Here is a 12,675-nt window from a genome sequence, read left to right as displayed (position 1 = left end):
ATTTTGGATAGGGAGCCCATGTTGAGCTGAGGAAACATGGCATGCAGGATTGTCTCTCCCTGTTCAGGCACTGTTGCCAAATTTGAAAATAAAATGTCTGCAGTGGCTCAACAAGGAGGCTCCTATGTGTGCCAAAGTGTGCCAAATCAAAGGGGATGCTTCTTAATTTCAAAATCACAGGCACATCTAAACACATGTAACATACAAAGCATTCTGCCTGATCAGTAGTTTGAGAGAGAAATGTATAAGTTTGGAGGCGATGCTAAGCCCGTATTGATGGTATTGACAGAAAAAAGGGCTTATTTAAATCCCTCTCTTCCTCCACTCAGCAGCTTTCTCCTCCTGGCCATGCGATGTCATCTATTGAGCTGCAGAGTGGAACACTCCTCGCCCTGACAAAAGAGGACGTCAGTCTCCATAGCACAAGGATATGTCCTCTCACAAAAGGAGTTACAATATTCAAAGAGAGAGAGAGAGAGAGGGGAGGGGAGGGGAGGGGAGAGGGAAGTAGAGTGAGGGGAGGGAGGAAGGAGAATCCTAATAATTTCTCCATTTTGAATGAAGTCTGACCTTCATGTCTCTTTCTTTCTTTCTGGCTCTTCCTCTTTTCTCAATCCCACTCTGTGAATTTTGAGCGACACGCATCAGGAGTCATGCACTGAATGTCTTTGGTTTTTCCTCTCTTCCTGCATAAAATGAAAAGCTAAGTGGAGTTTTTTCCGTGTGTGTGTGTGTGTGTGTGTGTGTGTGTGTGTGTGTGTGTGTGTGTGTGTGTGTGTGTGTGTGTCTTTTCTCACAGCCTGGGCGGTATCTGTGTTATTGGCTGAGCCTTTTCAGGGGCTGGGTAATTAGATCAGACTGCCTCTCCCCGAGAGTCAAACCGAGCTCTAAAGTGACAGTTGGGAGCACTGTTGTAATTTTCTGCTCCTCCTGATAATTGAAGACCAGGATTTGGCAGGATTGGGATGCACTAAATATCCAGGGAATAAGGAGTAAACAACACCCTCACCCTTCCTCCTCCGCATGCACCCCAAAAATAACGCTCACCCACTTGCAAACACCCACCCACAGACACAGATCCTACACACACACACACACACACACACACACACACACACACACACACACACACACACACATAGAGAGAGAAAGAGACACAAACATCTAATGCCTCCTGCAAACTAAACAACGCTCTAATCTATCAGTGTTCCCCTGGTATGGTGTTAGCTAATTTCAGTTAGTTCAGCACAAATCCACGTTCACCTTTGAGGCCAATAATATGTTTACTTTTACCGCTTATTATGCAAGGATTTAGCGGGACAACAACATATCTTATAGCGTGACATATTTACTAGTATTTGAGGTTTAGAAGAAGGCAAACAAACAATGGAGAATTAATTTTGAACTTGTGTTATCATGAAATTTAAAAAAATCGAACACAAACTGATTGTACATTGTTAAAAAACTGTTTGATTGGGGCGTCGCATGGCACAGTGGGTTACGCAGGCGCCCCATATATAGAGGCCACAGTCCTCGCTGCAGCTGGCTGACTCCCTCTTCGGACGGCCCTTTCCTGCGTGTCATTCCCCCTCTCTATGCCTCCCCATTTCCTGTCTCTCTACTGTCCTGTCCATTAAAGGCACAAAAAGCCCAAAAAATAACTTAAACTGTTTGATTGATGGGTTTTGGGGTGCACGGGGTGTTCATATTGTGTCATGTTGGAACAAGAATATAGGAATAATTGTACTCCGTGTTTGGTTTGGGATTAAAAGTGTACTCCAGATTTAGTTCTGCACTGGCATAAAATTAAAGGGACTCAAAACAGAGACATTTAAAACAGAATGATCATAATTTACGCAGCACAGATTGATATATCCTGATTTTTAGTCTCTATGGATCAAGCTTTAAAAATGGTGGATCCTACATTTCCCATGATGCAACTGGATAGCATCTTTTCACTACACCCACCCTCCCTGTAAAATCCCAGATTTTCAAAGCGCAGGCTCCCAGTTGGTAACAGAGTTTCTAATTTAAAAAAATTGGAGTCTCTAAGGTAAAGCCGAAATAACCCTGATGATGTCACTATGATGTCAGAATGACATCATCAGGGTTGTTTTGGAGATGAAGACATTATACAGCTGAAAACTGCTGTATAATGAGGAATAAACTGACGCTGACATAAAACCAGTGTAGTGCCCCTTTAATGATTTTTGCACACGGCCCCTGACAAACTAATTTAATAAGATAAATAAAATATCAATGTTTGAAACTGATAAATTTGAATGCTAAAGCTCTAAAGAGAGCACATAATTTTTTAACCTTAATTAGGAGCATACACAAGTGTGTATGGTGACAATTGTAACATACAATTGTAACGAAATGCTTTTAATTTTAAAATGAGTACTGTACTTAATTTTGATGTATTTCCTCTTCACTTGAATTCTTCCATTCTATGCCACTTTATACATCACTACATTTCAGAGGGACCTTACTTTACAGCTTAAATTACACAACAATATGCAAAGTATTTAAATTCAGCTCCACGTCAAGCAACATTAACATTCTGTTTACATATAGATACATCAGTAATAACCGTTGAATAATATATAATAATATAACTTTGATAGAGGTGATTCTGCATCATAATGAGTTCTTTTGTAGTTTTACTTATTTTGATTCCAGTACAATTTCTTGTAACAGTATTTTTGTTTGACTAAAAGATCTAAATACAACTTCCACCATTGCTGATCTTTACACTGATGATAATGACTAATATGAACTCATAGCTCAGCAGATGATGACACAGTCATGCACTCAGGACGGGACGCTGACAGGACATGTGTGTGTTCACATACATCCTGTTTTCCCATTGAGGACTCTGTGTCTCCTCTCAGTTAGCCATCTCCTTCACATCCACTAAAGCCCTGCTGCTGCAACCAGCCGGCCCGTCTCTACAGGTATGTGTCAGTGTGCTCAGAGCGCACAGGCATCTGGCCGGGCTGACTCTGACAGCAGCTTGTGTCTGGACTTGCTAGCATCAAATAAAACCTGGACCAAACCCACGGACCAAATAATGGAGAAGCCGGGAGGCAGCGGCACTGACAAGGACAACGTATGTGAGGTAACAACCACATCTCTCTGCTGCACGCACACCCGCAAATTTTTACAACAACCCTCTCCTAGCCTCCATTGCTTTTTGGCTGTAACACAAAAATATGTGTTGGGCTTATATAATTGAGTCAGAGCGTTATAAATTACATTTCTCGAGTGTTGAAACAAAATGTAGCGATGAATAATCTGGTGCAGTGCAGATACTTAAATTTTTTAAGCACTCTTTGCGCAAGAAGGGCATCTCAGTGTCGAGAGAGAATGACTGAATGCTGCAACATCTTGAATTAGCAACAATAATCTCATCTTTTAAATGCAGACACTAATCTGAGATCATTAGCGCACACACACACACAGACACACACATGCAGAGGAGGCGACAGATCAGAGGAGGCAGCAGCACAGTGATGGACGGGCTGTGCTAGCCTGTGCAGTCAAATACGCCGCATCAGTACAAATACAGATTCAGTGTTTGTATTGAACTGCTACATTATTGATTATGAGTTATCAATTATGGATGACAGCCTCCTCAGAGGCATCACAGTCCAACACCACAAAGAGATGTCTTGTAGATGGGCTGAACCATCCTGCAGAATCAGACTCAGTTCGGCTGTTTGTACCAACCTGCTTCATTATTGATCACAGCCAATCAATTATTGACACTGATGATCATCAGGGGATTTGAAAGGCTTAAATATGAAGGCATATACCTCCTATACACAGCTGTTCAAGGATAATTGCACTTTGTGACAGCTAAGGTCTTATTTTTGTGATCTTCTATTCACCATAGTAACTTCTGAGCTCTGGGAACATGGCGGAAAAGAAGAAACCATCCTGGATTGTGACTATTTACACTCAGAGGTTTCATGTTTTTAAGAGCTGTGACCAAACACTGATGGTATCTTCACAGATTATTTCATTTCAGTAGTTTGTATAATTCTAATAGTCTTGTAGACATAGGCTCTGAATGGAGAGCTTGTTAACCAGTGAGTCAGCCACACCAACGTCTTCCAGCATCCAATACTAGCTTGACGCCTTGGTGCAAGAGGAGTAGTGGACAACAAGCAGCCCCGACCCCCGACGTCAGCCTTCTCTGATTGGTTAGAGAGGTGAGACTTGCTCATAATCTCTAGAAGGGAATATCTCTTCTCTGCTGCCAAGCTGCTTTGACACCACCTCGCCACATTAAGATATGTTTCACAGCATATTTCCACTCAAATATTAGAAAAGGTCACATTAAGACTTTATTTATATCTTGCATTGCACTGTAACTGCATTGTAATTATATTATCTGGTTTAATCTGTTTAGCACTTCCCTTTCATCTCTTATTTGGTTTTCATCTTTTTAAATCCTGTTTTTATGTGCTCCTCTATATTGCCTTGTGTTTCTCTTACATCTTGTCTTAATGCCTTTCTTTCTAAAAAGCTCAGATATATCTTGCAAACCTTTTGGTGTTGAACACCATGCTGGAAAGCCCTGATCTAAACTACTTTATTTTTAGATGCACCCCCTGTCTCTAATTGCCCCCTATTGCTCAGGAAAGACCACAGTCTCTTAACTGTGGTCAGTGTTTCCAAGCAACACTTAGCTTAATAATTTTACTTCTCACCTTCATTTTTTTTCTTGGCTAACCTGGAGATGTGTTTCATGCTCATCTGACTGCACTTGTTTCTTGCCCCATTGGGATTTTTTCACCAATGTTTCTTTGTTCACAGATCTCAGCTGCTGCTTGGTGAACCAAGGTAGCAGCTAAGATGTCAAAAAAACATAATTGTCCCTTAGTTGAAGGACATTGTGTCATGAGCAGAAAAGCAACAATAGTTTTAATTCAAAATTCAATAAAAAAAAAATAAAAAAAAGCCTAAGTCAGATACAATGCAGCAGATCCAATCACATTACTCCATTATGCATCATGATCAATGAATTAATTATGACACGATAGCAAGGGCACATGTAAAAGGCTTACCTGAGTCCATAAAGCACCGTGCCATCAGGGTGGAGACGGATCATCCTGTTCTTGACCGTGACACCGTGAACGAAGGACTTCTTGTCATTGAGGAAGTAGGTGTCGGGGACCCACAGCTGGTCTGCCACTCTGTTATCCAGAGTCAGGTTGTAGGCGATCTCAGAGTAGGACAGACGCTTGTCCCGCCATGCTTGCTGGAAGTACATAGTCAAGGTGTAGTCCTGGAGGAAAGAGAGGGAGAGTCCGTTTAGTCAAGCTAGCACAGGACTTCAAGCTCTCACTAAGAATCAATAATGCTGGTGCTAATTATGCTTTAAAATCATAAATCAGACACTTTCTAACAAAAATCTACTGACTAAATCTTTCAGGTGGAACGGTAAGTATAGGAATATGTTGAATTTCCCCTATCATCTGAGCTGGGAAATGTATCAAGCTCCAACAGCATGTCATTCCACACTAACATCTGAACATGACTCCAAAGATTTGTCACAGCACGCTGTATGGACTCTGCATAGTGAGAAGGTCAGCCAAAAGGTCACCGGTGGTCTGAAAGGCCATGGCCTGGACTAGGGGCCATGATGGCCAGGGTTGGGGGGTTAATATTCAACTATCCTCACTTAATTTTAAGACCATAACCAGGGGGGGAACTTTCTCAGCTGGCTGACTATTGTCTCAAGCTAAAAATATCTGTCTCCACTCGAACGAGTGAAGCCACTTTCTGCTTCACAGAGACAATACTGCCTCTAATGCAAAGAGCCAGTGGATCTCTGCAGCTGTGTCTCCTTGTGTTTTGCTTGGTTTTGCTTCTAATTCTGCCTAATAAACAAGCACAAGTAAAGAGATGTAGGAGAGTTTTCCACATTTAACCTCAGTGAAAATAAAATGCATTTATACTGTACAGTTTGTTTTTACACACAAGCTGTAAACTCTACCACCTCCCCTCTCTCTCTCTCTCTCTCTCTCTCTCTCCCTCTCTCTCTCTCTCTCTCGCTGTCTTTTCTCTGCTTCTCACTCTTAAAAAAAGACTTACACCCACACAGCCACAGCACTGCAGTTAGATCTGCTCTGTTACAGTGTATTGCAGTGCAATCGATGAGTGGGAAAACAAATTAAAAAATACAGTCCGTGAAACGAGGCCCTTGAGTTTTTACTCCAAGCAGCCATCATCATTACTTATCACAGTGCTTTTACGTTTCCAAGCCTTTTTTTTTTTTCTTTGCTATCATCACACATTGGTGTGACACTGCTTAGCAATTGCCACTCTCACTCTTTAACTCTTATCATTCATTGCATGCAGTGTGCACGACCAAAACACTGTAAAAAGGGCATCTAAAAATACATGAGCTGCTGCCATGTTGATTTTTTCAGGAGTGAAAAGTCAAGCGAGGACGGCCGCATCCTTATCCTGTTTTACAAGAGTTCCCACTGAACCCTCCTCTCACACTCGCTCCCTCTCTGTCTCATTATCAGCCTGTCGATCGGATATCTCTATCACCTTTGGGATCGTTAGCTGCTGCCTGCAGGCTCGGTGTACATCACCCACTGAGGCAGCATCTCCTGCAATACGTCCCTGTCTTTAGCACCATCCTTCGCCATATTGATGAAGGAACACAGAGGCACAAGGAGCTAGAACAGACAGAGAGGAAGATACTGAAACGCTCTCTCTGGCTAACTGAGAGAACTGAAGGAAATGATATTAACTACAGCCCTGTGGTAACAATCTGAGCAACATTAACGTTTTGAAGCTGAATTTATTCATCAATCTGGTGTAACAGACTTTCAGCAACAGTCTTTCTGTATTTTCCTTTTTGCTCAACACTGTTTTTGATACAACTGGAGTGAAACACCCTTTGACATTTTGGCGGATTCGGTAACAAGGGAGCGTGGGTGTGTCTGGTGTGTCACACACACACACATCTTGGATTTTTGATGTTTGCATTCACAGCTCTTAATGTGTGTATTACATTAACAGGGTAGAATAGAAGTTAGGGCTGCAAGTGATGATTATATTATATTATCGAATAACATGTTGATTATTTTTAGATTATAACATCTCAGAAAACTGGGAAATGCTCATTATAGTTACCAAGACTCATCAACATTGTTTGTTTTGTCCAACCAAGAATTGAAAACACAAATTCAGATTTTTTTTCTGTTTGAGAAATGACCTATATAAATGATTCATTATCAGAATAATGTGGTGATTAATTACCTTTCTATTGATAAATCAATTTACTGACTAATGATTTCAGGCTGTGTCCAATATCACCTCACTCAGTACTCCAAATATTATAAAGTCTCAACACTCAATAATTTAGACTGCAGTGAAATGAGATTTTAGATCATTATGAATCATTGTCTTTGGTGTCGTGTCACACAACTGCAGCAAATCATTTTTGCATCTATAAAATTCAGCGCATCGTATTCTAGGATTATTGGCAGAACGTTGTGTTCAGGCCATGGACACTACTTTTTTTTGGACACTATATCATGATGATATTTCACTCGAAGAATTTGGATGCTAATACAATAAAGTGGAGATTCATAGCAGACATTTTGACTTGTCAAAGAGGAAACGCGTAGGTGTCAGTAATAACTTTAATGCACCTGTAAGTCCTAACAGTGTGACACTGAGGCAGCATGAACAAAACCAGGACCCTGAAACTGAAGCAGCCGAATGGAATTGTACCATCATTCATTTTAATATTTACACCTGTGGTTTCTGCACTGTGACATGTAAAAATGTCTTCTGTGAAAAAAGGCCTGCTGAACACTAAACATTTTAAAATGTGTCTTTTTTTTTTTAACGTGAACTCTGCTTGAACATCAAGGCGCCTGCTCTCGTTCCTGTGTGTGCATGTTCGTGTGTGCGGTGGCTCGCTGCGTACGTTTGGGGGTTTAAAAGTATAGAGATGCATAGGGAACACCTGGGCCTGCACGCTGCCTCCTGGCTGTGCTGTAAAATGGCAGCGTAATTACGGCCTCACAGATGGTGCTGTTTACCTTTGCTCGGACATCACTTGAGCTTAGAGAGGGACGCCAAATACGGCCGCCTCCTCCCATATCCCTCAGTACAGTCAAAGTTATTGCTCAAAGAAAACCAAATCTGCAACGTAGATGACTGTACTGCAAGGGAGCACATTTTATGGTGTGACAGGGAAAAGCTGTTCTGCAAAAAATATTAGGCGGGAGAATTTTGTTTTCATACGAAGCAAATCCTTCACCTGCACTTTTTAAATATGTTTTCAATTATAAATAAAAATCTGCAAGTATAATATGCATGTAACAAATTAAGCAAATTTTTTTCAATATGGTGCAGCTCCGATACTAAACATCCAGCCAAAGTGTCTTTTAACACAGAATATTAAATCCTTATTAAAGGCACAATCCTGAAGTTAAGTGAGTTTTCTTAATTTAACTTTTTCTCTTCTGGACTAAAAATAATTTCTGAGTAATAATCAAGACATTTAATGTGTTATGTGCTAAGAGCTTAATCTCTTCCTCTACACACAAAAGATGGAGCAGGTAACGAGGATTTTGCAGCATGCAGTTTCCAAAAAAATTAATTAATTAAAAAATTAAAAAAGCTTCAGAAAACTGAGACACAGACCGTCCCATGCCGGAGTGTCGGTCTCCAACACGACCTTCACTCTCCTTGTCAGCACCCTTCAGAAACTCCATTAACATCACACAGAGCAGTGAGCATCAGTGAGGGAGACATCTTGTGGAGAGCACCAACATTTAATAAAAGAAAAAAAAAAGAAAAAGAAGCATGACAGCACTGAATATATAAACGCGATGAAGCTACAAACAAGGCCCGGCTAACTTATAAAACATCAAGGCTGGTTGCACAGTGACAGTGTCTCACTACAGATCTGTTTCTGGGCTAACAAACCCCCATTAAGAATCTGACAGAGTGACAAGGAGTACATTTGTGTTTCCCTGAAAAATCTGACAGGCTACGGTTGTTACAAGACCTCCATTACAACTACATCAGCTGTCACAAGCGACATGGGAGGGAGCTGCCAATAGATGAGCTTAACACAATACATACTGCTCTGTTTGCAGATTCAGATTTGAAGAAACAGCTGACATTAATGCATTCACTCTTTTCTCCATAAAGAAACCATCTCGCCAGATGTATTTATGCGTGGTAGACTTTCATGATTGTGAAAAGCATGATGTTCCACCAATAGAGTCATCTTCATTTTCATTTTATGTACATTTTAACATTTAAATTTTCTGTACCTGATTAAAAAAAAAAAAAAAGCAGAACGTACACGCTGTATCTTCTTCTTTTTAACCCTAATGTTGTGTTGGGGTCTTAGAGACCTGGACCCTGTTTAACAGCTCAAAAAACATACTTCATGAATTGTAAACATGATTTTGAACTGAAGACATGCACAGACTGAATTTACCTTTTACGCATCACTATTATTCATACGAGGTCTAATAGGGGTTTCAGGATCTCTGGGATTTAACTGACCCCAAACATGATTTAAGTCAGGATGTTGTACTGCACTTTGTTTGTGAACGACTGTTTGGCAATCAAAATTTATTTATAGTTTAAATCTTTTCATGCAAACAAGGCAAATCATATAAGACAATATGTTAATCTAATAGCATTTTTCAACAGATCGTCAACAAAATTCTATCAAAACATCTGCATATATGATCTTCATACTAATAAATAGATCTGAAAATGAAATATTTCCTTCTTCAGCATCATAACAGTGCTTTTTTTTATCATCAAATGTTGCAAAGGGAAGGGTTACTACTTCTATACTCTTCCTGATTTTGGGTTTTAATGAGGTCAAATGAGAATGAGAAAGTAACACCAATTTCAACCAAACATTTGAGTTAAAATAACATATTCTACCCGTGAACTGCTGCTATGTGTGCTTTTCTCTCCTCTCTGCAGCTTCACAGGAGCCGGCAGACGTCCACCATATTGCTAACACTTTGATCTGCTGTGTCCTGCTGCAGAGCGCTCCAGCAGAAGCAGGGAAGAAGCTGCTGATAATAATAACAACGTCTACGGTGCCACGAGGAGACAATTCGACATTTGGGCAATAACAAGCTCGTCTGCAAACATCGCAGCCTCTTGTCCCCTTGTTTCCCGTCTACAAGCTAGAGGAGACGCCACAGCACATCACAACTGGTCAAGCTGAATTTATTCATTTGTTGCGCTCTCTGTGTCCGTTTAAGTAAAGGCTTCAAATTAAATATTAGGGGGTCAAGGGGGAGGTTAGTGCATTCTGAATGAGTTGCTGTCCTTACACATCCTGAGGGAAGTGACAATATGGACGCTTTTATGACTCTCTTTCCAATGGGTCATTTTTCAGCTACTTGGCTTCAGTGGAGAAAGTGCCTGACAGAGTCATTAAGGGAGCCATCATCACATTAAAGGCCTTTAATGGATCTGGCTAACTTACTCCCTGTTTTAAGACACGCAGCTTTTTTGTTCCCCTTCCGGCGATAATGAAAGACTATCACTAACAATTTAAACTTGGCGTAACTCCACTCTTGCAGTTGGGACTCTGCAAGGGTAAGTGTTGGTAATTAAAGCAAATGACAAACCAGCCAAGTAAAAATAGGAACACTGTTTCATTATTTTAAATCTGATTGATTAATTTTGATTAGGTGCATTAGGAGAAATGCATTTCAGAACGCCACCGTTTATAAATGTATCAAGTAATCAGTTCATTTAACGAAATTATACATAAACCATTTAAACATATGACACTAACTGCCAAATGTTTAAGATATGAATACTTTTGGCACATTTTACCATTTACCATGATTAAAAACTTTTCTCTACCAGGTTTTACTTTCAGATGTAGTGTAATTATACTTCTAAAGCTCATATTGTGTCACTGACAGTGTTTTATCTACAAATGAGCCCAGTCTCCACTGACTAAACGTTAAGCAGAGAACGCAGTGTGCATGAAAGAAAGCTGCAGGATTAAGTGTTGTTCTTGTGCTGTAATTATGCTGCTGACCATATTAATCTGTTACTCTGTGTGTCCACTCAGCATAACTAATGACATTGTTCTGGACAACCTGCATTCTTGTCTTAAGCTTTTCGGAAAGCTCAACGGCGCAAACAGAGCAGGCAGAATCAAAGCAGCAGCACTGGATGAACAAAGAGACAAAATATTTCTTGTATTTAAATGTTATTTTTTTAAAAAGTGTGAATATATCTGGGTATGAAAATGTGCATGCTGGTAGTTTTGCAGCAACTTCAGAAAAGCCACAGAAAAGAAGATCCTATGAGAGTTTAGATTAGAACTGAAACAGTTACTCCATTTATTGATCATTTGATCAACGGGATTGATCAGAATCCAATTTTATGAGTGTTAAAGTAATTTATCATGAAAAAATGCCTGGATCCAGCTTCTCAAATGTGACGATTTGCTCTTTTTTCTGTTTTATGTCTTTGTAAAGAGAATATATTTATGTTTTATGTGGTTGTTAGGTGTCTCTGGTAAATTGTTCTGGGCATTTTTCAGTATAAATAATCAATAATTCAGATTACTGCTAGTTTTAGCCCTATTTAAGATACTATAATCATTAACATCTCCATGAACTCCCCAGTACCATCAGGGTTTGTTAAAAAGGCAAAATATCAACAAAATGCTCAAACAGAAGAAAATCTGAGATCTTCAAAGACAGAACAACCTTCACCTGGATGATAAATGTTAAAAACCTTGAAAAAGTCCCTGGAAAAAAGAGGCCTTATTTGCTTTTCCTTGACTTCCCTAGATCCACCAAAAAAAGGCTGCGTTGTCATGGCAACACTGAGTAAAAATAACACAAGCTTATTTTCCACAAGCTGAAAATAAAATGGAACAGGATCAGTTTGGACAAACAAGATCAAAATGGTTGCTAATTCACAGACACAAGAAGCTGGATCTCTCTCACATGGATGTACTGTAACGCTGAGGCCTGCGTCGCGTCCCCTCCGGTCATCGGCTCCCGTTATCTGACGGCCAGATCCCCTTACTCATGTGAAGAAACCAGTGCTTGTCAGGATAATGATTGTAATAAAGGGAACGCTCACGCCCCACTAATTCCTCCATCCCAGAAGCCACCACAGCTGGTTTGTTTAAATCTTTTAATTCACAGCCAGCTAATTAACATTCAGAGAACAGTATTATAGCACAGGCAGTGCCTCTTAACAACCACCAACCTCAGGTATTTTACATGTAATTAACGAGCAGGATGAAGAAAAGACGAGGAGCGAAAATACTCATTTACCTCCCTCCTCATTTCAGCCTCAGAGTGCATACTGTAGCCTCACTCAACGTATGGATGGCATGCAGAAGACGTTATTATGCAGCGCTGATGCATTGCTGAGACAACAGACTCCACTTGTATTTAATCAGCTGCACTGGCTGTGTGCAGAACACTTTTTTTTAATGCACCGTAACTGGGGTTCGGTTCCTGGATCTGTGATTTCAGCAAAAACAAACAGCATTATGCAAATGAAATTTCAGCTGCTAAGTGAGGAAGATGAGTGATGGAGCGGGTTGCCGGCACTGAACAGACAGATAGACAGGGATGAACACGGGAGGAAGGGGGAGGGAGCGGGCGGCAC

At 40.4% G+C, this 12,675-nt stretch overlaps 1 protein-coding gene across 3 annotated transcripts in view; it reads right to left on the bottom strand.

Moving 5' to 3' along the window:
* gabrb2a (gamma-aminobutyric acid type A receptor subunit beta2a) overlaps positions 1-12,675 on the bottom strand; it is a 31,349-nt gene that overhangs the window by 14,190 nt on the left and 4,484 nt on the right. For 2 of the 3 annotated variants that reach the window (XM_023403054.2, XM_023403055.2), the window contains exon 4: positions 5,076-5,296. In XM_023403054.2, the coding sequence (XP_023258822.1) occupies positions 5,076-5,296 (221 nt within the window). Of the gene's footprint in view, positions 1-5,075; positions 5,297-5,431; positions 5,523-12,675 lie in introns of those variants that run through there. The other variant, XM_087173140.1, reaches the window with a different exon arrangement.

The sequence above is a fragment of the Seriola lalandi genome, unplaced genomic scaffold (assembly GCF_002814215.2).
Source record: "Seriola lalandi dorsalis isolate HSWRI2012SDOR001 ecotype SW California unplaced genomic scaffold, Sedor1 jcf7180002054058, whole genome shotgun sequence".
NCBI lineage: Eukaryota > Metazoa > Chordata > Actinopteri > Carangiformes > Carangidae > Seriola > Seriola lalandi.
Note: the sequence above shows the minus strand (reverse complement) of the source record. Positions and strands in the feature narration are given on the sequence as shown.